Source organism: Porites lutea, chromosome 8 (genome assembly GCF_958299795.1).
Source record: "Porites lutea chromosome 8, jaPorLute2.1, whole genome shotgun sequence".
Classification (NCBI taxonomy): domain Eukaryota; kingdom Metazoa; phylum Cnidaria; class Anthozoa; order Scleractinia; family Poritidae; genus Porites; species Porites lutea.
Window position 1 is genome coordinate 8,015,854 of NC_133208.1, and position 26,246 is coordinate 8,042,099.

Here is a 26,246-nt window from a genome sequence, read left to right on the forward strand (position 1 = left end):
TGTTCTATAGTTCAAAATCGATTGAAGACGAATATTTAGCAAAAGCGACCCAATTACTACGAAAATGCAGTGGGCGTAAACTGTAGACACATAGCCTGTTCTAGGCACCGAGATAGTCGGGCGCGCGTGATTGAGTAAGCGCGAACACAGAAAAGGGAGGAAACTGGAGAGAGGAGGGGCTGCATGCGCGCGCCTTAAGTTTCTCCTCTTCAATTCCCCACTCTTTTGCGCCTTCCTCACTATCTGAGAGCCTGGAACAGGCGAGCAGACAGACGACACATCAATCTTTTATTTCACTCTACAAATTGTGTCAGTTACATAGTTACATTTTCACAACAGAATGGGAATTGTAGAGTAGGAACTCTCGACAAACTCCTTTGGGCTTAACAAGGAGAGCCTCCACTGTAATTAACACATAATCAACATGTGAATGGCTGTACTTGTTTCAACTGGATAAATTACAAAGGCTATCTTTGGTATGATCATATTACTTCAATAAATCATAATATTTTTTAATCCCTTTCTTAAAAATATTAAATGATTCTGAGTTTTTGATGAATATGGGAAGCTTGTTCCAAATTTCACATCCTTTAAATCTGATAGAATATTTTTTATAATCCGTACGTGCCTGTTCTTTGTGGATTTCAAATGAGGACCGGGTTATATGGTTATGGAAATAATTATTTGACTTGAAAAAATCTTCGAAAGTGATAGAAAGTGCTTTTGTGAAAAATTTAAATGCAAATAATGCTATCGCCTAATTGTTCAAGTCATCAATTGGTAAAATAGATAGATTTTCAAAAATTGGACGTGTATGATCTCTAGGATCTGAAAATGAAATAGCCCTGACAATCTTTTTTTGTAGTTTTCTGATTGATTCTAATCTCCAGGGATAAGTATTTGCCCATATTTCCATAATTAAGATAAGGGTAAATTAATGAACAGTATAAGGTTCTTATAGTCTGTGCCCGTGGGGGGGGGGGGGGTACTGTCATATATGGGCTATAAAGGTATGTGCTGCTGTGAAGGGTATGGTATTCAAGCAGTTTACTCTAGGATAGGGTATATAAATCAGAGCGTTTGGGTCTAGAATAGGGTATCATTTTTCGGGAAACTGATCAGTTGGTTGAAGATTTTATCTAGACTAAGGACTGTGGTATACGGTTTTGTTTTGTCTAGACTGTGCTAGTAACCTCAGTAGTTTCTAGAAAACAGCTACTCTAGGATGGGGGGGGGGTGGGTGGGGGATTTGGGGAGTTTACTCTAGTATAGGGTAGCAAAATTCAGCTGAACTAGCTCTGGTATAGGTTAAGGGTTCCAGGGTCCCAGCAGCACATCCCCGCCCGGAAATTCCCAAGTACCCCTCCCCGCCGGAGTCTGAGAAGGAAGGAAGTGTCTAGCTTTAAATAAAATACCAGTTGTTTTTGCTATTTTGGTTGTAATACGTTTGATATGTGTTTTCCATGTTACATTAGAGTCAATATATATTCTTTAAAAATTTGGTTGATTCAACTTGTTTTATTTCAGTATCGTTTATTTTTACTATTATGTTGTCGATTTTTTTTCCTTCTAGTTTTAAAAATTACATCGTGTGTTTTCTTTATATTTAGAGAGAGCTTATTTGCTTGTAGCCACAGGTTGACTATTTTAAGTTCATTGTTAAGTGTTTCTATCAGCACATTGATGTCTTTATGCTGATAATATATATTAGTATAATCATCGGCAAAAAGAATAAATGATAATTGTTCAGAGCATCTGTGAATATCATTTACATACAGTACAATATACACATCGACCTAAAAGAGGAGCCAAAGGCTATGTACAAAGAGTTTCGTCTGGTAAAAGGTTCCTGTTATGTGGGCGACCAGCAAAGTTAAAAGGCATGCCCTTGGAGGGCGGATCAGGTTGCACTGAACGGGTATTAATACTGAATTAAGGAAATCGGACCTCATTTGCTGACACTTCGCTTCGAAAACAAGGAGCAAAGGAGGAAGGTTACAAAATGCGGTCCAAACATTTTTTGATTCTTGCTCTCCTGTTTTCGTCGTTTTCGTTCAAGTTGTGCTCCAAGTAATCGACAGTTCCGCGACATGTTTTGTTGATAGTCTTTGGACGATTTAGGATGGAGTGATGTTAGGTTTCATGCCTCACAAATCAACTCCAAACATCGATAAATTTGCTTCTGAAGGCGTAATACTGGATAATTACTATGTACAACCAATTTGCTTTCCAACCAGAGGTGCTCTCCTTACCGGAATGTACCCTATACATACAGGTAAAAATGCTTTGTGAAATTAGCATTTATACCTGCATTACTTAAACTGAATAGCTTGTCGTAGTCATTAGTGCCATCAGTCGTCTCTCGCGATGTTTTCCAAAGTTTCAATCCCACCGTTGAATTCATTTCTCTGGTTTACGGATAATTTCTTTGCCACCAGGGGTATTTACAAGTGATGTATCTTGGTGTCTCAGGGTAATATGTGCAAAGATGAAAGGCGCAACTACGTTTTTCGCCATCATTCTAAACTACCTTTGACCTTACAGTTCTCAAATTGTTCCAATAGACGGCAGGAAACAGTTTCAATGCCTCAACTCTCTCCTCCGCAGAGCCTGCCGCTGGGTAATACTATCCAAATAAAAAAAAGCAGTAATCGAAAAATAGAAAGCGCTTGGCGGACGCTCTCTTCAGTTCTTTCTCCCCAGCCTCCCTACAATACAAAGAAGCCTCTGTGGAGGACAGAGATGCCTAAATATCATCTTAAATAACAATAACTTTGCACTGTTTTATGACATAAAACTCTAATCAAAGTGACAAAATCTCCCTTCCCTACCCCCCTGGTTTTCACACAAAACAAGGAAGCCACCTACCCACGGATAGGTCTGGGCCTGGGCTCTCCGCTGACACCTAGCAAGACGCCAAGCCCCCTGGCTTTTTTCCGGTTACACTGGCTTGAACACGGGCGATACCCGTGTTTAAGCGAAAACTTAGCTGGCACCTTTTAGCAAAATCACACAGATATATAAGAATATAAAATATAATAAATAATGTCAATGAAAAAACTGCGTTTCGGTCCATAAAAACGCGCAACAGATTTTGGTCTTACAAATTTTAAGAAAAAAATTCAGGACCCTATGACCATGTAACTTTTTTTAATTAACCGTAATTCCCAAAACTAAACATTGCACATTTTGTTACTAAGCGCATTATAGCATAGCCTGCGAGCAGATGTTTCTCTCCTGCATGGCTTTTCGCGACTGAAAGCAACACGAAGGACTTCGTAAACACGACATGCAAGAGAAACTAAGAGAGAAAGGTCTGCTCACAGGGTAATTATAGCCGTATCCTGCACGCATATTCTGTGTGGTGTTTTTTGCTGTGCACGTCCTACATGAGGAGCCGCAAGGTCCATATACTAATTACGTTGACTGACGGTTGCTATGCTCAATTTCCTGTTATAATTTTACCTCCGATCTTGTGCATGTTAGCAGGGGTCAGACATACTGGCTGTCATCGATAGTGATTTTCACAGAGGCGATGAAACAATTCTAAATGTCGCAACTGTCTGTTAATATGGTTAAAACAGTACAAGGCGGGGAAAATAAAGTCGAGCGCTAGCCTGTAGAGACGTTTTTTTACTTTTCTTTTCGTTTTTTTCGAGAACATCGGCGAGGTCGCGAGCGCGCGAGAAAGAAAAATTCTTCTTCCCCTCCACTACCCCCTTGCGCTGGCGGTCAATAAATCCCCTGCGGTTTATATTTTTTCACCCGCGCTCGACGGACTTTGAGGAGAAAATAGAGGGTCTGTGAACAGGCTAGTCGAGCGCGGTCTTTTGAACTATTCTCCGGATAGGATCAGCCCGATCAAGATGTCATTGTATGGAGTATATGTGAGTTCTTCTTTGCCGTATCCCGGTCGAGAATTTCTTTGTTGATTCAAAATCATTTCCCTTAGAAGCGATTGGTATTTGAAAGAAAATTTTAACAGATCGGACCGGTTCGGAGAGTTCAAACTTTTTCTGACAACCGGAGATGGCCAGCCTTCCTTCGTCACATTGGTTCAAAAGCGAGGCCAATTCAGCCTTGGATCAGTAGGTTTACCTTCTGGTTTTTATTATGACTTGCTTAATCGTAAGACTCCTTGAAGGTTAGCGCAGTGTTCGATTTTTTTCCTTTAATTTATTTATTTCTGCCTCGAACATATCCGCGCCAAAACCTCCTAAATGCCCGCCAAATTTAACGTGGCGCGCTCGGACTGTGATCGTACAGTGTTTAGGAAGAAACAGGCCCAGCACAACTTCCACTTCATGATCAGGCAATTTTATTTTACAAAAAGTACCCTGTAAAGAAGTCGAAAAGCTCTATTGATCTCGTGCGACATTTTTTTGCTAAACAATGGAATGTGTTAAAAATCATAGACATCCGTGTGGCATAATACACGTACACACGTAGCGGCCAAATTGCTTTATCTTTGATCTTTTTTCAACTGTTTTGCTTGTTGTCAACGTTTAAATGCTACATCATGATCCTTATTTTTTTCTTCGCTCTCTGACTTCGCGCCGCATTCCGCTTTCTAAACGCCTGGAACCGGCTAGAGCGAGTCGACCGCTTCCCCGATTATAAAAACCTATTCGATATGTGGTTCTTCACTTTCCTCTTGTGCCAAAAGCCTGGTTAAACCATGGTTTACCAGGAGGCAAGCCTGGTTGAACCAACCAGACTTTTCTGGTTGTCAAACCAGGCTTAACCAGGCGTTAAACTTGTGCAGGCGTAGGATAAAATTCCCGGTAAAAAAAATAAGATTGGCGTTTTGCACATCGGGAAGTAAATACTGATAAGCTGATCAACAGAAAATCAACGATCCACCAATTAATCATTTGTCTCTTTCTTCAGTATGCACCAAAACCCTCGGCCAGTGGTAAACTGAATCATGCGGGAATAGGCACGCGAGTGTAATGAAAGGGAAGATAGTTCACAAACGAACCGCGAACATCTTATCTTACGTAAGAAAATGCATTGTCTTTGGTTTGTAAAGCTCTCAACCAGTAAATTTTAAGCGGGCTTTAAGATCTGAATTAACTCTTTCAAGCTTCATGACGTACACAATTAAGTCAGCCAATCACCACTTTTAGTAATATGAACAAATCCGTTCTGTGATACTTCCAAAGAAAACAAGAAACCACTCCTACAAGGTGTTACACAGTCAGTCAGCTCGGATTTGCTTAATCCAGTTTGACAAAATTAAATAAAGAGCAAACTTCATTATTATCTTGAAAAATGAGGGCATATTGCAAACTGCGCCATCAAATTAACGCTTAAGTAAACAGTATAGTCATAGAGGGATATTAAAGTCAGTGATAACTGAAGTCAGTTAGACTTGACTGCAGGCAAAAGTTTCCTTTGATTCATCCATTCGTCGAACGTTCCTGTTGAGGTGTTCAGTATATTCACAAGAAGAAACTAAAGTAAAGAATAAGAAAAAAAAAAGAGGGACTGTGATTTAAAGAAGTTTTGTCATGATCTTTTAGTATTACAATAAAACCATAACTTTGAATAATAATAACAATTAATAATAATAATACTGAGATAATGGTTCAGTTCTATATAACAATTATTCAGCAAAGTGGAGGTGGCTAGTAGTGGTGGATATTAGTACACACTGAAACAGTGAGATAATTGAGCGCAATGACCGAACGGCCGTCGCGTTTTCTGGCAGACAAATAAAATTTTGGAAGGTATTGCATTTGTTAAGCTCTTGCGCGCGGGGAAATTTCTTCAAAAGGAGTCGTAATTCTTTTTGTGTTTGAAACCATTCTGTAAAAACCTATTAAATGTAGTTTTAAGCCTCGTTTTATGAACATGACAGCTAGTAAATAAAGAAACGCAAGACTCAATTTGCATAACAAAAAACTTTTTCACTGGTTTCATGGATGAATTCAAGTCAAAGCTTCACCTGTTTATCGATGTTTAAACTTCCAAGAATTTCGTCACCTTCTTCGTGTATTCCGGTAACAGCTTGTTTGATTATTTGTGAAGTTTCTATGTTTGTTTCGGCAGAAAGCTATTATGCTCCTAACTTACGCGAGTTTGGCGTCGCAGTAAGCGGAGGTGAATCAGTGAATAGCACTGGATATCGGGAGGTTCAGTAGCCAATCAGAGCGCGCGAAAAACACTATCCACTGTTTTAGTATATACTAATTAAAACTACTACGCCATCATATCTCATATACAAGTGCGTTTTTCTTGAAGGTTTCCGATGGCTTGGATGCAACATACTGTAACTTGAAAAACAAAATTCTTTGCAAAAACTCTCGAACTGTTAAAAAAATAACCAAAAACTGGTCATGCTCTGTTTTCCGTCAGAGAATCATTTGCTTTTTTTTTTTAGATTTCCGACTATAGAAAAAGCAGACTGAGGAAATTTAGCTCAGCTTTGAACAAAATTGCAAACTTGCCATGACATAGCCCTTAAAGCAGAGGAACTCTTTCACCGGTGTCCGCTTAATCCAAGTCAAAAGAAAAAAAAAGGAAAGAAAAGTTGTCACACACTCGAGCTCCTTTCCTGTTGTATGGGAGTATTAAAAATATTCACTACAGTAATAGTCGTGGTGAATCAACACAGTGAAAGCAACTACAAAATAAACTAGGACTTGCGCCTCAGTTATCATCAATCCATTTTATACAGGCCAAGGCAATGAAAGATTGATCGAATCACCCATGAATGACTGCTCTGAATTCTGAAAACTTCATTTAAAAGCACAAGCTTATTTCGTGTTGAAGCTGGAGAAAAAGAGGCCTGCAATCAGGCCTGTACTGAATTAAATAATAAGAAGTCGAGGTCTCGTTTGTAGTGTACCCCCTCTAGCGAGTAAACTTTAGCCTGACGGTGTAACTAGCTGCATAAAATCATTTATTCTCTGCCGAAATAAGTTAATGATCGCTGACCTTCAATGCATCCATCATTGGTAATGAGTATAGTTCAAAGATTGGGAGGGACTGGACAACCAGACAAAGCTTAGCCTACAAAAAATAGAACAATGCAGGAGCCTGACAATGGTATTTGGTGTTGCAATCATCATTGGGTTCCCTGCGGCAAAGCCCAATAGAAAGTTGTGCTTCGTCATCGAGGTCACATGAAGACAAAATGGCGGACGGATCTCCCAGAAGGCGATGCGTGTCTCGTTGGGGCCAATCTTTTGACTATTGATGGCGGAGGATGGGTGAGGGTGGGTAATTTCAGATTTAAACACGGATAATGGAAATCGTCGACTCTACCAATATGAATAAAAATATAAATAAGCAAATAACCCTTTTGAAAAGAGAAAAAAAGACTGATATTATTTTAAACTGGGGCATTTCCACGTTGTACCCCAATCCAAATCCTTCAGCAACCAAAATTATTACATGATAGTATAACGTGACTAAATTGATCTAACTGGAACTTACCCAAATTATTACCCTCGTCCTATTTTTATAAAAATATGACACTTTGTTTTGTTTAGTGGTGATTTTGCAAAATAAGTTTTTAATTAGCTGTGTTTTGTCTAATATTGCTTTAAAGCTATTCTGTCTATCCAGATTAATATGTTCGGCAGGGCAGCAGCCCAATGTACCTTTGTTGCTTTATTTCACATCTGATTCACCGTAAATTGGTCGTGTTCTAAGCCTTCTTGTAACATGTTCTTACTGATGAGGTAATGAAAGTTCATGTGGTGTTTAGTTTGAATGTAAATGGTTCTTTTGCAGATGACATTATTCGTGTAGTCAGTAGTGTAAGGTATCGTCAGCATGGTTGATTATTAGCAGAGAACGTCCTTGAGTTACCCAACCAAGTTGAAAAATTACAGAAATTCTAGGGGTGGGGGGGGGGGGGGGGGGGGGGCGGAGGGGGGTATGGATATTTTTTTGGGACCACGTAGTTGGGTTGCCTTGCATGATGATTTAGTTATTTTACATTGGTAAACCTGTGGTGCGGACTGACGGCTTACGGTCACGTGATTACCAAAATTTCTCGGATGGGTAGATTACCCCATTTTCTTAGGTATTAGGCTACCCTCGCGCGCATGGAGCTCCGCTATGAGTCATCGACCCATGTGTGTCCGTATTATTTATTACGATTAAAATTTACTCACCTTGTCTTGGTAAATGTGCTACTGGTTCCATTGTCCTTAGCATCTGCACAAGTTATAAAAGAAGGAAACATGACAGCTAAATTGTTCTTTCAGGGCTATTATATTGAACTGTTTTTTGGAAATATTTTCCAGGCCTACAAATGATCATCAAAAACGACTTAAATATCCGCTCTAAACAGTTTAGTAGCCAGTGCTAGTCTCTCAGATGGTAGCGAGAACAAGGTCAAAGCCTATAGCCTCCGAGGGTTTGTCGCATCAGTTTTAACAATCTCTGTATATCACTAACTTAGAGCCTGAAACAGGCTAAGATGGTAGTTATTGGGCTGCCTGTGGCAAAGCCCAATATAGTTCTTTGTAGCGTGTATGTGGAGAAAAGACAAAATTGCGTAAGCATACAAAGATGGTTAGGATGACGTAAAACAGAAAATATCCCGAAGGGACCGCTTAGGTAGATTTTGTGATATTTATTGTACAGTCCATTTGGATTCTCTTTAGCGTTAAGTGTTATCAGTGTCATTCTGTAAAGCAATTGTTTTGCAAATCATGGACCAAAAGATACTATAAGGTCCGTACAACTGTGTATATATAAATACTTGGAGAGTTTGCCAGAACGACTTCACAAATCTTTGATTGGAAACAATATGTTGCCTGACGCTGTTTCTCTCTCTTTGGGGGAATAAGACTCAGTCCCAATTGCAAACAAGCAAGACGAGTGAGTCAACGGGTAGCTTATCACTAGCAGAATGATGGACGATTACAGAAATTTGCCAACGAACGAATTCTGTGTCGACTTATTCCCAGCTCACAGATTTCCTTTTATAAAGTATAAAGTAACAAAGACTAGAACGCGCTAGCCAGAATTCATTAAAGCTTTGAATTCCTAAGGCTTACTTTCCGACAAATAAAATGAACTCTATGTAAAAAGTGAAGGAGAAATAGCGGAAACTTCCAACGTCTGATTAAATAGTTTGTTATGGTTTAGAATAACCTATTCTCGAAACTGCGAATGTTTTGATCAAAGCTGTGTAAATCGAACTGAAACAGTGTATGGAACCTTGCGATAGCTGTTTTTACTCTCACCTATTGTATGGAATATGTGTGAAAATCTTCAATACGAATTGGCATATTTCAAAGAGCCACACAACGAGCAAGAATACTATTGACCGGCAATACACAAAGCGGGGGAAGCTCTAGTGTCAACTATTACTAGTTACTGTATTGTAAAAGTTGCAGTTGATTAGTTGGTTATCGGAAGGGGTTCCCGGATTCTAACGCCATGCACGCACTCACCCCGAAACATTCCTAAGAAACCACACCCTTCCTCTGGGCTAAATCGTCCACCCCCACCCCTATTATAATACATAAAACCTCTGCGGCTCAAGTTCTTACTTTTCTCAGATGTGGCCACTTGGTACCACAGAGGCGTATGCTCAACAGTTGCAACGTTCTGGGTTTGATTTACCAATGACTGCAGGATTCCAATTCGTCTGAAAGCATAACCGGTTCAAATCAGAGCATGAGTCAGCGATGCCGACAAGAGTAGAAAAAAGAGAAAAGAAACACTCATTATTCTCTGACGATCTTCTTGCGAATTTCACCGTCTTATTTGGAGGAAAGTTGTTTAAGTGGTCAACATTAATATTACTTAACATATTAGTTATAAAAACCAAACAAACAAACGTGAAAAAGCGGCAGTAGTACTAGTAGTTGACAGTAGTAATAGTATAGTATTGCTAGCAGTATCTTTTTTTTTTTTTTACTAAGAAAGAGTTTGGAAACACGTTTTTTATTCATTTAGATTCTAGTTAGGCGAAGCTAAATAAATAAAAAACCGTTTTTCTAAACTCTTTCTAAGTCAAAAAAAAGGATACTACTAGCAATACTATACTATTACTACTGTCAACTACTAGTACTACTGTTAACCAAAATGGCCGCTTTTTCACGTGGCTGCAAATCAAGAATAACCCTTATCACTGAGTAGTGTAATAAACAAAACCTTAAGGGTTAGTTTTTCACCTTACTAAAGTTATGGAGGGAGAGGATTCGTTCAATCTCCACTAAATAAAATCAGAACGATTCAGTCATGTTGACTGAATAAAAAGGCCAAAAAAATGAATAATGGCCACACAAACTATGATGAAAATCTTGTTCAACTACCTACCCGCGCTTCCCTGTATCTTATTCAACTGGCTTTATCAAAAGTTTTTCCTTCCGAGTAGCCCCTATTGAGTCACTGTTGCTATTGATTACAGTGGTGTTTCCAAAGCACTTGAATTGTCTTAGCCATTATCAAGAATGCCGTGGAAGTACTATGGCTAAGTAATAGGTACACTCTCACAAAATAATAGTGAATAGTTAATAAGAAATTATTGTAAGCAAGACATCAGTTTTCGAAAAGCCCTATACTGTGAGCCAGTCTCATGTTGCTCGGAATTCTTAGAGCGGGAATGATATGCAAGTGCACGCCGGGCGAGCAGAGAGAATTTCGACCAGAAGACAGAATCCTTTCCACGACCAGCGGTCTCAAGGGGATGTTAATAGGATACCGAAATTACTTTCATTCCGGAATGAGTTTCGTTCCGGAATGAAGTACGAATGATATTCACGTGATAAAATAGTAATAGTAATATATGAAATAATTTAAGGCGTTCTCCCTCACGTGGTTTTCGCGCCAGATCAGGTACTCATGCGCTATTCACCCCAGCCTACACGATGTTTGATTTTCAATCCAGAACAAAGTTCGTTTTCAGTTTATATGATACCGGAATGAAATTGGCATAAGAACGAGCATTTCATTCTGATTGAAAACCTGAATGAACTCATTCCGGAGGGAATGAACGGAAATAAAATGTCGTTTTGGTATCATGTAAAAAAAAAAAATAGAGAGAAATATATAAAATGAAGAATAGAGTAGACTCAAAATTGAAAGTCATCCCGGTGTTGTGTTAATAGCCCCTAAACGTACCGTCGTCTCATTCCACCAAAGGCCATCCTCCATCCAGCTGTGTTTAGAAACGTGTTCTTGTAACTCCACCTCTCGCACTAGCTTCACTAGCTGCACCACTGTGCGCCATTCCCGGCCATGGAGCGTGGGGATTAGAAAGTGGTTTTTCTACGGCTTCCTGTACAGAGGTGTCCGTCTTATATAGAGAGTATAGTTACAGTCAAATAACTGAAAAACGGCAGGGACCAACACTAGATGTCCGTCTTACAGAGGTGTCCGTTTACTGAAGAGATCTTTGTATATCAGTTGCAATGTCAATGGGGTTCGCTGAATCGTGTTTGAGTTATAAGTCATTAAAAATGACATTAACGATATTTTGATGAGTTATAACAAGGCCATAGTAGCTGTTTATTTTATCTAAATAACATAACTCTCTATTACAGTGGAAACTCGATTTAACGAAGTGCCAAGGGACTGGGGGAATTTTTTTCGTTACATCGAGGGTTCGTTATATCGAACACCTCCATGATTTAACGAATTAGTCACGCTTATTACCATCGCATGACTAATATTCTCACACGTGATGAGAATGGTAATGCTATTGTCGCTTTTATTAAAAAAAAATGGGTTAGTTCATTTATGCACTTATCAATAAACTAGCCTTTCATCAATGATCTCCTCCTCATGTTCAGACTTGATTTCACTCGGTAAAGCAGGAATTAGTTCATCTCCAAGTATAGGTGCATCCAAACGCTCAGATGGTCTCATTTTATTCAGTATCGTCTTTAGTTTATCTGCAGGCGATATAGCACACTCACCGGCCTGCTTTTGACTCGATTCTTTCATCGCTTTAACGTACTAAAACAAAGAACAAAACCTTTGAAGGACAAATTATAAACATTTTTAATGGATAAAATGTAAAATACATTTGAACCCGCCCATGTGCGACCACCTCTAAGCGATCACCTTCCATAAGCGACCTTCTATCCAAAAACATCAAAACCTTTCCCAGTCAAAGCCCTGTAATTGAAAACGAGCATCTCTAGTAAGCGACCGCTACCACTTTTGGGCGAGACGGTTTTTTAATTTTTTTTTCCTGTTGTAGGCGACCAACTGACCCGTGGTCTAATCTCTATGTTCATAATTAGTACTAGCCTTCCAAGAGTGTACAGGACTTTTATAAGTGACAACGTGGAACCTCACATATACAAACTGCATGTAAACAATCTTTGCTTAAAAGCAGATGTCTTGGGACCTCTTCTCGAAAGAGACTCGTATAGTTCGATACTCGCAGGCAACCACCTAATCTTCGCACTTTGGGCGGTCGCTTACCGGAAGTTCGACTGTGAGGGAATCCATGAAAGGGAGTCCTAGTCTTGGATTCTAGATTCTGCAGTGTGGATTCTGGATTCCCAGATTCCGTACCAGTGGAACTTGGTTTCTGGATTACAGGCAGCAGGATTCAGGATTCCTTAGAATGTGTTCCGGATTTCCAAAACCAAGGTTTCCGGATTCAACAGCAAAAATTGCTGGGTTTTTTCCGGATTCAGTCAAGTAAAAATTTTTTCCGGATTCCGTAATCCGGATTCTCTTTCATGGGACGACTCTCTGTAATGTTGTGTAAAGCGATGATTTGGAGTAGAGATGAAAGAGGTTCATTTTACTATGAGCATGAAATTCTCCTTTTAAAGACATTCTTGAAACGTTTGACCCGCTCACAAAGCCGATAATCTTCCTCGGTATTGAAAAAGCTTTGCTTTGATCTCACTCAATCCACCTTGATCTTGAAACGAGAAACACGCCGTCTTCTTTGATCCTTGTAATTTTTGTTTCTACAAAAGAATAAACCAATAACTCAGTACCAAAAGGTTATTCTAATTGTAAAAAAAACGGAAATGTGCTTTTTATTATTAACCAATGAGCTAAACCAATTGCAGTTTACTTCACTATTAAAAAAGAACCGATAAAGTCTTTAAGTAAAATTCCAATTTCACCAGCCCTGGGTTTTTCTAAACTCCCCCTTACTGCGCTTTTCAAAAACACGTGAATTCTGAAGTTCAAAAGCCAACTGATGCTTGCGTTCTTCACGGCCGTTAATCATCTTAGCGGATCTCTTAGGAAACAGAAGTTTGTGATTGGTGGATTTCGATCCGCTTTGTGTGTCTCTTTGTAGCTTCTTTGCTTGTGATCGTAATTATGTTGACGGCAGCCAAAAACACAATTGCGAAGACAGCTTTTGAACTTCAGTGTTCGGGTCATTTTCATTTATAATCTATTATTGAGTTTACTACAAAAAAAAAACAGCTAAAAGGATCATTTAAACCGTAGAAGAATTGTATTTTCACCTTACCGAAGGCGTACGCTGAGTGAACTGACGTACGCAACAGGACGGAAGAGGGAAGAAGACTGCAAACCTTAATGTGTGACAAACGTGACAATAATTTTGTTTGAAAAAACCTTCCGCCAAACTTCACCTTCTTTTAAATAGATCTTTTTTTGTAAAAGACTGGAAAAAAATTAATGTCAAGTGAAGATCACGTCAGATCAAAATAGACAAGTAACAGCCCTGTCACTTGTCACACCCAAGCGTTTTGCCGTCCCTTTCTTCCTGCTGTCCTGTTGCGATGAGAAAACAATAATTTTCCATTACTTATAACAGAATGTGGCTTTCTCGCCCTACCTTCTGACTTGTCTCCACACGATCTTCGTCCTTCTTTTTCTCTTGTTCACAAAGATCAGCAGCAAGACTTGATTTTTGCACTGAAACAATAACAATAACAAATAAGTTTATCTCTTTTTTTTTTGCAAGTTGTGGTGCATTCTTATTGTTTAGATTGAATGAAGGGCTAGCCATGCTTCATTATCATTTGAACCATGCAAAATGATACCATCAAATCATAAGAATGATGAATAATAATATCTTTTGATAATATCGTAATCTTTACAAATAATGGTATGATGAGCTGGAACAATTTGCCACCTTCCATGCGTTGTCAAGGTGAATTTTAACGGGTGAGATAACTCAGTCAGGATAACTTAGCCTGTTCCAAGCGTTCAGATAGTGGAGAGCGGTGCGAAGTAAAGAAAGGGATGAAAAGTAGAGGGGGGCTGGGGAGAGAGGTGCGGGAACGCTTGTAAGAATTTTTAACAAAAGTGCGTTCCAGTATGCCAGATCCTGGTATACCCTCTGATTGGTTGATTTTGACGGTTTTTGTCAACAGTGGAGCGTCTTCGATCACAGCGAGAAATGCGATATGGCGGTGATGACAGACTCTACGTCCCGTCCAGAATTCGAACTCGCAACAAACACAGCGCTGAGTGACTTTCCAAACGTGGAGGCTAAACGCAAAGAGCAAAGGAACTGTTTAAAACACTTAGTCGGCAGGATAGATGTCTTCGCAATTTCACCGACTGGCTTTGGAAAAAGACTAATTTTCCAGCTTTTTCCTCGAATAAAGCGTGCGTTGGAATGAAGGCAGGATAGAATGCAATTTACGATTGTTGTGGTAACTCCGTTGATTGCCATCATGAAAGACCAAGTGGAACATTTGAACAAAATCGGAGTAGCGGCACTGTAGCGGCGGCAATGATGGGAGAAGATGTGGATGAAGCCGTTAAGTGGTTAGGGTTAGTGGAAGCTGTGAAATTGTATGATCCTTAAAAATTCACTCAAAGGCGTACTACAGTCACAAATCGTGGTTGTCTAAAGAACGGACCAAAGGACTTCAAAAGGAAAGTTTGAAGAGCAAGTTGCAGCTATCGCTATTAACGAGGTCCACTCAATCACCGAATAGTAAATTTTCCCTTCGTTTGTTGGGCATTTTCATTGCTCGAGTTAACGATCTGTATAGAGACGGCTTTCTATCGAAATGAGCGATATTTGTTTGTCACTTGATTCATATTTTTTTTGTCACGTACACGCTGAAATCATGTTTTAAAGCCGTAAATAAATTACTTCTCGCGCTCTCTATTGTCTGAAAGTCTTACATTAGGTTTTTAGTAAGATTATGTATACATAATATTAATTTTTGATCTGAGAAATTTTGATTTATTCGTAAGAAAAAAAATAATTGTATCGGGCTGTAACATCAGTCTTGATTGACAAGTGAAGACCACCTACAGCTGATGCGGTCTGAGTGGGCGGATGAGTCTATTTAAAACAAATCTAACAGGCGTCCCTCCCTCACCTCCCCCCCTCCCTCGCTTTTATTTTTTCGCGCTCCTTTTACTTCGCACCGCTCCCCAGTATCTGAACGCCTGGAACAGGCTAAGGATAACTATTCAGGGTTACAAAAAATATTTTTCAAAAAAAGGAATTTTTTAATTCCTCTATAAAAAACTCTCTACGAGATGCTAATATTAAGACATGACGAACAGGGATGTGATGCAGTGCATGCGCATGTTCTGACATGGATATCCATGGTTCCGATAACAAAGTTAGATTTGATTTTCAAATATAATCAGGGACACTGCTGCATTTCTCGTGGCGTATTGTTGTGGTATATTAAACGCTTATATGTACCCTAGCTGATTCTAGAGAATAAAGTAGTGAATTGGTTTAAATAAGAATGTCTTTTCAGTTTTTAGAAGGGGAATAAATGTCACTATATATATGTAAAACAATCGTGTTTTGAAGCTTTTAACCAACCTTCTCCGGCCTCTGTTCACCGCCAACTGTTTTCACTACGAGGTCTTTTACATCCAAACAAACATCTCCAACTGAAGCATACGGAACATGAGCCGGCGTATAAAATCCTCGAATACTCTGTTTTACATTGCGATTGTACTTTTCTCGCCAATGGTCTTCCGGTAATTGCGATTTGTAATGACAACCCGTTCGAATTCGGACTTTTCGCTCGCCATGCGGCGCGACGAAAGGCGGTTGAAACTCAGATCGAAAATTTTGTTTCAAACATCGAACAATGTCTGCGTAAAGTTGGTTATCTGATTTTTTAAGCACGACCATGTTACAACTGCGCCAAGATTTTCATTAAAAAAGGCGATGTGGTACAAACAGTAGCACAAGAACAAATGCGAACTAAAACTTTCAAAACTTACAGTTACCATAGAAACGTTTCATAACGAATTGTCGTGACGACACTTTCGAACGCTTGGAACACTCTGCGCCTGCAGTGCAACAAGGAACCGAACGAGAATGAAAACCGGCGTCGAAAAAAAATAATGGTCAGGTGAAAAATAGAAAAGGAGTGCAGAAAGAAGAGGGCGTCAAAACCTTTGTTTATGACAAACGTAACAGGGCTATTACTTGCGCGTTTTCTCGTGATCTCCTCTTAGCGGAGCTCCACCCGCGGCGCTTTGCGGTATTGGGTTATTTTTGGTGCGATTTTGCGGTAACTTTTTTTTTCAAAGTACGGTGTTGCGGTTTTCAGAGTCCAAGTATGCGGTAATTTATGACGCGGTAATCGGTGAAAAAATTGTTGTCACGCGGTGATCTGCGTCGTTTCTTTAAAGCATGACAACTATACAAATCTATGGGATCCTGACAAATCCTAAAAGGAGTCCTAAAAGGTCTCCCCAGGTCCCCTAGCCTGCCTGTCTCCCTAGTTGCACAGTTGGCGACCGTCATGATTGCGCAAAGAGAGTCCAGACAATCCGCTCATAGACATGGTAGAGATTTTATTTTCGCGGGAAAAAGTGTCCTAAAATGTGTCTTGGCTAACGTTCTTACCGACCTTACCATCTTTTTCGTGCCAGTCGCGAAACAATGGCGAGCGATCCAGATGGTAAACAGAGTGACTAGTCAGATAATCCAGTAAATAGTGAGGTCGTTACCCGAGTATCGACCGACTGTCGACCGAGTATCGACCGACTGTCGACCGCTATGTCGACCGCTAAATCGACTGATACCTCGGTCGACATTACCCAAAGTAAACAAGATCCGAAAAGGGGACGAGAAACACAAAAAAAATAGTTCCTTTGTTTGGTAAATCGAGGGGAGAAGAGGCTAGGGAAATTCAGGGAAACCGTTTGGTAAGTAGTATAATCTTATTCTACTTACTCCTAACCTACCTCAACAGTACATCGATTATCGACATTTTCTACTTGAAAAATTAAATGGACTGACAGTTATCGGACCTTATCGTATATGAGCTTCACTGAAAACGTTTGATAAACAAAGACGAGTGCGATGGTCGTACATGTATGTTTATCGTATGCTTAACATCGACGCACCTTAATTTGGAAACACTATTTAAAAGGCGGATTTTAGTCTTGAGAACGGCAACTTCTTCCCATTTGCAACTGCGGTTTCGGTATTTGGGTAAATTTGATGCGGTATTGCGGTTTTCTCCCTCTACCACGTGCGGTATTGCGGTATTCGTACCCCCCTTACGCCCCCCTCCTTTTACGAAAAGATCTTCTGAATTGAAGTTTGGCGGAATTTTTTTCAAACATTACTGATTGTCACTCTTGTCACAGAAGGTTGCTGTCTCCTTTCCTCTGCCGTCCTATTGCTTATTAAAGTTCACTTTTGTGAAGAACAAGTCATTGGCCTTCATGTTTTGCAGAAAGATCACGATCTGTTTTTGCCTTTTTTACATACCATGAGCGCCCGCCGCCACTACGAGCCTCAGCGCTCCGGAAGTTAAAAAATTCGTACCGTCTGGTTGCTATGAAGTGACGTAATCATCCAGTTGAGTATCCATCACCGTAACACTTTTGCGGTCAACTACCGCAGCGCTCGTAAAGTACTTTAATTAAAACCGTGTTCAAAACCCTGTAGGAAGTCTGTTTATTTTTGAGTCGATTAATGCACTGCTGACTTTCACGAGGTCAACTTTTGCATAAATTATCAAATATTATGTTAAGCGGGAAATCTACCTATGGTTCGCGGGAGAAGCAACTTCTATAGCGGCGCAAGACAAATGTTTCGAGAGTCGAGGATGTGCTCACAAACTATTCACTATGCGACGAAAGGAGAAATAACTGGCATGATAGCTGCATGTAATGGTAATTTTATCAATCCAGGTCGCGCCGTGTTCGCTCGAGAACACTGTGGCAACCTCATTTGGCGCGCTTCTCAGTACTTCCAAAACATGTTGTAATCGGTAAGTAGACTTAAGCACTTAGTATCGCCAAGCCATTCGAATCAGTGTATACCCAATTCTTTGTCTGAAGATTCTCGCAAACACATATACCAAGTAAATCTGGATGGAAGAAGAAATTGTCTCCCTAAACGCAGCCAGATTATATTTTGAAGGATGGCGGCACAATTCAACGCGTCTTCCAGGTCAGCCCTAATTTACAGTTCGTAAGAGTATAAATTGCGATCTTCCTATTTTCCCTCAAGCTTTTTTTGATAAAACTTCAGTAGAAACAAAACAACGCAGACATGAAATTCTCCTGCATGAGACACAATCGGCTGAAGGAAATATCTGTTTACAAGTCGGGTAAATTATCCATTCTTGCGCACCGCAAAATCAGCTAAAATCAGTCGCTGGAAACCTGGCATATTATTAAGCACGAGCGCTTCTAAGAATAACACGTTTACAACTTCGACGCGTAGAAAAACATAGGCAGTTGTTCTATATCCTTTCTGGTTCATCCAGGTAGAAGTCCTGGCATATTATTATGCCTGAGCGCTTCTAGGATATATAACACGTTCAGCATTTCAACCCGTAGCCGTAAAAAACAATTAGGTAGTTGTTCTATATCCTTTCTGGTTCATCCAGGTAGAAGTCCTGGCATATTATTATGCCTGAGTGCTTCTAGGATATATAACACGTTTAGCATTTCGACCCGTAGCCGTGTAAAAAACAAAAAACAAAAAAATAGGCAGTTGTTCTATATCCTTTCTGGTTCATCCAGGTGGAAGTCCTGGCATGATATTATTATGCCTGAGCGCTTCTAGGATATATAACACGTTTAGCATTTCAACCCGTAGCCGTAAAAAAAAAAATTAGGTAGTTGTTCTATATCCTTTCTGGTTCATCCAGGTAGAAGTCCTGGCATGTTATTATTATGCCTGAGCGCTTCTAGGATATATAACACGTTTAGCATTTCAACCCGTAGCCGTAAAAAACAATTAGGTAGTTGTTCTATATCCTTTCTGGTTCATCCAGGTAGAAGTCCTGGCATGATATTATTATGCCCGAGCGCTTCTAGGATATATAACACGTTTAGCATTTCGACCCGTAGCCGTGTAAAAAACAACAAAAAAAAATAGGCAGTTGTTCTATATCCTTTCTGGTTCATCTAGGTGGAAGTCCTGGCATGATATTATTATGCCTGAGCGCTTCTAGGATATATAACACCTTTAGCATTTCAACCCGTAGCCGTTAAAAAAAATTAGGCAGTTGTTCTATATCCTTTCTGGTTCATCCAGGTAGAAGTCCTGGCATATTATTATGCCTGAGCGCTTCTAGGATATATAACACGTTTAGCATTTCGACCCGTAGCCGTAAAAAAAAAAAAAAAAAAAAAAACAAATGGGCAGTTGTTCTATATCCTTTCTGGTTCATCCAGGTAGAAGTCCTGGCATAGCATTATGCCTGAGCGCTTCTAGGATATATAACACGTTTAGCATTTCGACCCGTAGCCGTAAAAAGAAAAAAAATAGGTAGTTGTTCTATATCCTTTCTGGTTCATCCAGGTAGAAGTCCTGGCATATTATTATGCCTGAGCGCTTCTGGGATATATAGTAGCAGTTTGACCCGTGGAAAAAGCAAACTCAGCCGTTCATTTTGTAGGAGATATTTAAGCGTTTTTGTCTGTGTTAGCAATGTGATCGACTTTATACGCAGACCTTAATAATACGTTTTTTTCTTTGACGGCACTGAATAATTTTAGCCGAAACCTGAGCCGTACATTTGTTGAATGCCGCGCTTTTAATTAAATTTCTCGCCCTAGATTGATGACATGATGGCGCGAAAATTGACGCCTCTATCGTATTAGATGCGAAATATGATCAGAGATAAATGGGATAGTGAATGTTACATGCTTCTGAGTATCCAGCTGAGATAGGGGACTTTTAGTCCCCTATCTCAGCTAGATAAACAAAATTTTTTTTGGTTGCTAAGACGGTGCGGCTCGTTACGAGAGATATGACACATGAAAGATCAGCGCGTTTTTTGTAGCTTAATATTTTTACACTTTTTTTTTAAAAACTCTGGGACCACTTTATTTGGCTTACCACTGTTGTGGTATCCCTATTTACATAGGCTAGTGTAACCTCTCTGATCATAAAGGCACCCCTGCCTCCACTTTGAGTGACCAACAACGATTTTCTCCTAACATCATCACAACATCATAAAATGGAAAGGTTATGAGAATTGTTAAAAAGATCACAATCGAGTAAATGCTTTGATCATGAAACTAATTATTCTCGAATAATCCTTTCAGAAAATGTTTTAGGACAGTCTGGACAATTTGTTTGTTAATATTGGGGTTTAAGGGGGTTAAGCAACTGTCCCCCCCCCCCCCCCCCAACGCCTCTAGAACGACCCTTAATATTATTGTCACAGAGTGTTTTGTTGCACAGCAGCAAATATCGTTACTGTTTAATTTAGAACACCATGAACTGCACCTAAAAATGTTCAGTAACATGTGTTGGAACCAATGATTACAACTCCTGTCAGCTAGTCAAAACACCACAAACTAATCACCGTTGTTGATTGTATTTTATTTTTCCCACACTGCACCTGATTGGTTTATTCCTTGTAACACAATAACATTCCAGCAATCTTTTGAAAACAGCCTTATAATAATTTATTATTTCTTGCCCGTAAGGTTCTCGAACTAAAATGTTCAGTGTGAGATAATCAACTGATAATAAAAACACCTTTGTAAAATTTAAACCATGTATTATTTAAAAACTGATTTGCTTTAGTTTCTCAGAAATACTGTTCATGCAAGAGAATAATTACTAAAGGCTTGCTGCTCCAGTCTTACATCATAGCATAGCATCATTCCCACTCAGCCTGTTACTCACACACACACCCTCCCCACCCAATAAGCCTGAAGAAAATTAATAAGCAATAATTATTGTAACAGAAAGTACAGGTACCATTTTTGTGTAAAAACTATTCCCTGTACTAACAAAGATACAACCAACCTCTTAGTTTGGGCCCAGGCTCCACATTGGGGGAAAAGGAGAAAACTCGGTGTTGGCAAAAAATAAAATAAAATAATAATAATAATTGACGAGTGAAGCAAGCCAAGTGGTTGTCCCCCCCACCACTAAGCTTGCTTCGCTCACTGTTATTTTTCCTATTTCACCCCTTTTTTCTGGCTTTTTCCCCCACTACAGAGCCTGCATGGTCCCAGGCTACCAACCTCTATATACTTTACAAAGTTCTCCAAAGTTATGAACCCAATTAATGACACTTTTACCACTTGAACCTATTTTAATTTGCTACGCACCTGCTAGACAAAGGTTCTAAGAGCAATCAAATGATGTAACATTACTGCCAGTATTTCTCTTTTCTGACTTCAAATTAGGACCAAAGAAGTGAATGTTATCTACACTATGTCTACCTTTTGATAAAACTGAATTAGTTGAAGGATTGTCTGTGGGTGTGAATTTTCATCCCCAACCTCATTCGATGTGTGATTAGAATGTGATTCCAATATTTTAAACATCACTTTTTTTTCATAACTTGTGTCATTGACTTGCAAATAATTTTATATAAATATTTCAATCATAACAAGAGTAGTACTTTTACAGTGTAATTGTATTGGAAATATTAACATCATAACTTCTGGTTGACGTCAAGTGAATCAACTAACCAAACAGAGGGTGCTGTGAGTCACATCACTGAACTTGCTCCAAAGGCTTCTTAACAGTTAAGGCTGCAGCATCAGGTGACGGCTTGTTAGCCATCCATGACAGGTATGCATTCCAAACTATTGCTACAATTTGGACAAAGCCAACACAGTGCTGAGTATACAGGAACAAATGTAAAATTCAGAGTCTGTGCAAGGGACCCGATCTTGTAATTTGTGATCAGTGTCTGCACATAGCATTCCTGGAGCATCTCTTTAATTTCATGCAGTCGTTTTCCTGCAAGTGTCTCTGACACACTGAAAAAGAAGCATATCATAAGAGGAGGAAAGAGACTCTGATGCAGCAGCATCTTTTCAAAGCCAGCAGTTTTCGCAGACCCAGGGACAATCCTTTCCAGTGTAAGATACCATCATCTAAGCACAGGGCCAATAACTAGTCCAACCACTCCCATACGAGCTGTTCTTCTGAAGTCATGATTTGTGCCTCTTTGCTCAGCAAAATTGCTGGGTGATGACATCTCCAGCAGCCACAAGGTCACCTAAGGCAAAAACAAAAAGTAATGAAGAGTTAAACTGTCTTTGAAGCCCAGGGAGAAGCACTCAGCTCCTGTATTTGGCCTTACTGGGTAACAACACTAGACATGGTATGGGTTTGGGGGGTTGAGAGTCTTAAAACTGAGTACACAATTTTGCTATTAGCCTCTCAAACAGGGTGTTGCCCTTAACAGGTTATAAAATGTAGGAGATTTCAATCAGTGTACATGTACATGTGTGTGTGAGGGGGGATTCAATAGCCTAAATATGGGTTGGAGAGTCTCTTGTCTAAAATAGAGTAGTGAAACGGACAATTTTAAGGCTTATGGAGGCATACAGGGTATATAAATGAGGCAGCAAGTGGGATTGGCAGCAAGAGCTTAATCAACCTAGTCAATTTGCCACTTCCTCTGTACTTTTATACTGTACATAAACACATTAGATAATCACTTATTTTCCCTTTTTTTAATTTGCCCACACTCTGAGAGTAACCTGGGGATGAGTATTAATGCTACCCTGGGACTGGGGGTTGGGAGGGGGGAGAGGGTCACTGTTTGGAGGAGGTGAGAAAATAGGGAGGAATCACATCACTGCATCTGGTCTGATGTGACAGGAATCCTTCCCTTTTAACTGTGAACTCTTATACCACCCACTTCCCCCCCCCCCCCCCCTAGTACATTTGCATGTTAGATGTTTACAAGGAACTGTTACAGTATTTGATGATCTTATAGAATAATAGGGGACTGTATAGCCCAATGTGAATTAACATCAACAGGGTGCAAAGAAAGTCAGTTATAAAGCTTGCCATTTGAGCAAGCTGTATAAACTAGCATGCACCAGCCCAAAGTCATTTTAACTGCTAGCTCCAAATACTTTTTGATGAGCTGTGCACAATGATTACACAGTTCTTAGACTGTAATTTGAATCCCTCAAAAAAAACTTCACTGTCTACATTGGGCAAGTTACAAATGAAATTCACTATCCACTAGCAAAATCCACTAGTCCAGGGCTATTGGACAGTACCTTCTTTTTGCAATATGCTGCTTGTACTGTAGCATGCGTTCATGGATAGCTTATGTATACATCAGAACTTAGTCCCTTTGTTTTTCCTTTGCTTGTTTAGAGTTTTAAAGAAGATAACCAAACAAAATTCTTATCAGGGAGCACTAACCGTAACAAGTTTTAAGGTTGTATTTTTTGCAGGCACATACATGTAGCATTAAAACTTGAAAAGGCTGGCCAAGTTTTTTCAAGTTTTAATCCACGTCCATATTTGCCTTTTGCACATGTAGCTAAAGACAATGCTTATTTAATATAGCCTTGCATAACAAAACTGGACCATTATTTTTGGAATTCAATTGATGCAAAAACATGTTTTAGCTTTGAGTGAAATACGTTAGAAAATATAGTGTGGCATAGCCCGTTTAATCTTTCTGTTATGAGAATCTCACTAAGAAAATACGGTACTACAGTCAACTCTCTCATAGCGACCACTTCTCGTAAGCGACCACCTCCCATAAGCGACCACTTTACAAATAACTGTTTTGTTTCTCAGTCATACACTGTTTCAAAAACTCTCTCGTAAGCGACCACTACGTAAATTTCTTAAACAACCGCGACCACTTTTTGGGCCAGAAATTTGACATATTGTCACATTCATACATTATCATGTTACGTACAAAGTTTCATCGGTTCCAAGTGCTATTCGAGTTAAACATTATTAGCAGTTCTCTATTTGCCTCATTTTTGCTAGTAAGATTAGAACTTTATAATGTAATTACGTTAATCGGTTCAGTTTGAGTTTTTTTTCCTGATTTTTCCCATAGACAACCACCTCTCGTAAGCGAACACTTTGTCGTACACCAAGGGTGGTCGCTTACAAGAGAGTTGACTGTATAATGAAAATCCTTTGTAGAAAATTGCTCTCAAATTGTTTGTAACAAAAATCTTACTATTCTATGAGCAACAATAAACAACAAAAGAAAAAGATACTTAAACAGTATTATTCAACTACTGTAAATTATCAAAAAGGATACTGTCAAACCTAAGAATGAAATATTAGTTAATAATTATAAATGTGTTAATAACAAAAAAAATTCATAGACAAGCATGAAATTGTTTACACTCTTTTTTCAAGTGTTTCTCAGTCAAGTGATCAAAATAAATAAAAATATATAAAACAGTAAGTTGCAAAGAAGTTTCATTTTTGGAGTTGCCGTACACTTTCGTTCTTATTCAATGTTACTATTATAATTCATGCAATTGGGCCTGACGAATACAAAACCACACTAGCAGAGACAGAGTTTATTTTGAAATGAGACATCTTAGTTATTCTGTGTTGACTCTGACAGAAACTAACTTGCCTGTACAAATAAAATAATTTACATGCACAGTCAAGTTCGATCATGTCAACAATTATTGTTTAGATAAAATTTATTTACATACATTCACGTTTTGTCAAAGATGCAAAATGTTGGTTATCCATGATGGAAAGTTTACATCTTCATAACAAACATCGCTGGCTCTATCCACTCTTTGGGAAATATTTTCTGTGAATGTTTATAAGTCAAAGTGACATGACCACAGTTCTTAGATAAATTCACCATAGCCAAGTGACTGACACTTGTGCTTTATAAATTTATGTCATTGACATTTTTTACAATCGGAACAGGTGGAGGAATTGGTTTACTTTCTGATATACATGTTCATCCTTCCTCAAGACGCTCGAACTAATAATGGATGGAATGTAAAAACCTTAAGCCAAAGATTCATTTAGTGCCAATTATGCATACACTTGTTCAAATGTTTGAGTCAATCGAGTATTCTTTTAATTAGTATGACAATAAGCCTTTCTGCTGGCCTTGTTAACATGTGCAAAATACAAAAGGATTCTTACTTTCAAACAAGATCAGAAAGGCTGAATTTATCATAAATATAAAAAAACTATTAATAAGACACCATTGTGAAAGAGGTTTATAAGCTAGCCCATACATACTAATCAGACGCGTCAGAGATTCACGTACACTAAGATGCACACATATATGTATGTACAAATTGCATACACGCATTTCGCACACAAATTTTTGGACTGTTGTTTCTGAGCTGCACTGTACAAACATGTAGGTATCCAGTGATACAGTTAATTCTGTCCCTGGGGAAAGAAAGTCCTTACCCTAACATTTTCTCTAAATTCAACCCACTTAATACGGACACCCCTCAGTGTCCGTATTAACAGAGTAAATGTTTACAACCGACAGAGTAATGCGACGTACAACCAACAGAGTAATGCGTACAACCAACAGAATAATGCGTACAACTGACAGAGTAGTTCGTAGAACCGACAGAGAAAATGATAAACTGAGAGTCCATCTCTGGAGCGCCAAATATCAAGAGGAGACGTATGAAAAAGCAATAGCAAATGATGCCAAATAAGGGATGAGAAATAAGCGAAGAAGACAATGATATGATACAACTGATTAAAATAATTTTGAACAAACAGCGCGCCACAGTATGGTTTCATGTCCACAGTTTCGTTTGATTTAGGGCTTTTCTATTTTGCTATTTTTTCTATTTTGAGTGTATCAAAACCTATCAATACTCAAACTGACCCACAACTTTGTGACACTAAATTTCATTAATTACAATACCTGTTCCTATAGTTTGTGTTTTCCAAGGATGTGTTATAAGCAGCTTTTGATATTTCGCCCAAGCTCTTCTTAGAATACTCATTACGGCTAGCCTTATATATCTTTTTCTGTGCGCTATGATCCGCTGCGGCCGCCATTGGCCGCCATGTTTCTTATTTCAGCAACCGAGTGGCCCTGGGAAGAAATGAAAGCGGGGGCCGGGGGAGGGTGGGGGGATCGGAGGATTTTGGGGATCCACCGCGGTCAACC

At 39.2% G+C, this 26,246-nt stretch overlaps 1 protein-coding gene and 1 pseudogene across 1 annotated transcript in view; both read right to left on the bottom strand.

Annotated features, from left to right (window-relative positions):
• LOC140946543 (uncharacterized) overlaps positions 1-16,103 on the bottom strand; it is a 156,129-nt gene extending 140,026 nt beyond the window's left edge. The window contains exon 1 of the mRNA XM_073395672.1: positions 15,722-16,103. Within this exon, the coding sequence (XP_073251773.1) occupies positions 15,722-16,039 (318 nt within the window). The 5' untranslated portion in view covers positions 16,040-16,103. The remainder of the gene's footprint in view (positions 1-15,721) is intronic.
• Positions 16,104-20,642: 4,539 nt separating this feature from the next.
• Positions 20,643-26,134, bottom strand: LOC140946901 (mitochondrial inner membrane protein Mpv17-like; annotated as a pseudogene).
• Between the last annotated feature and the right edge of the window lie 112 nt (positions 26,135-26,246).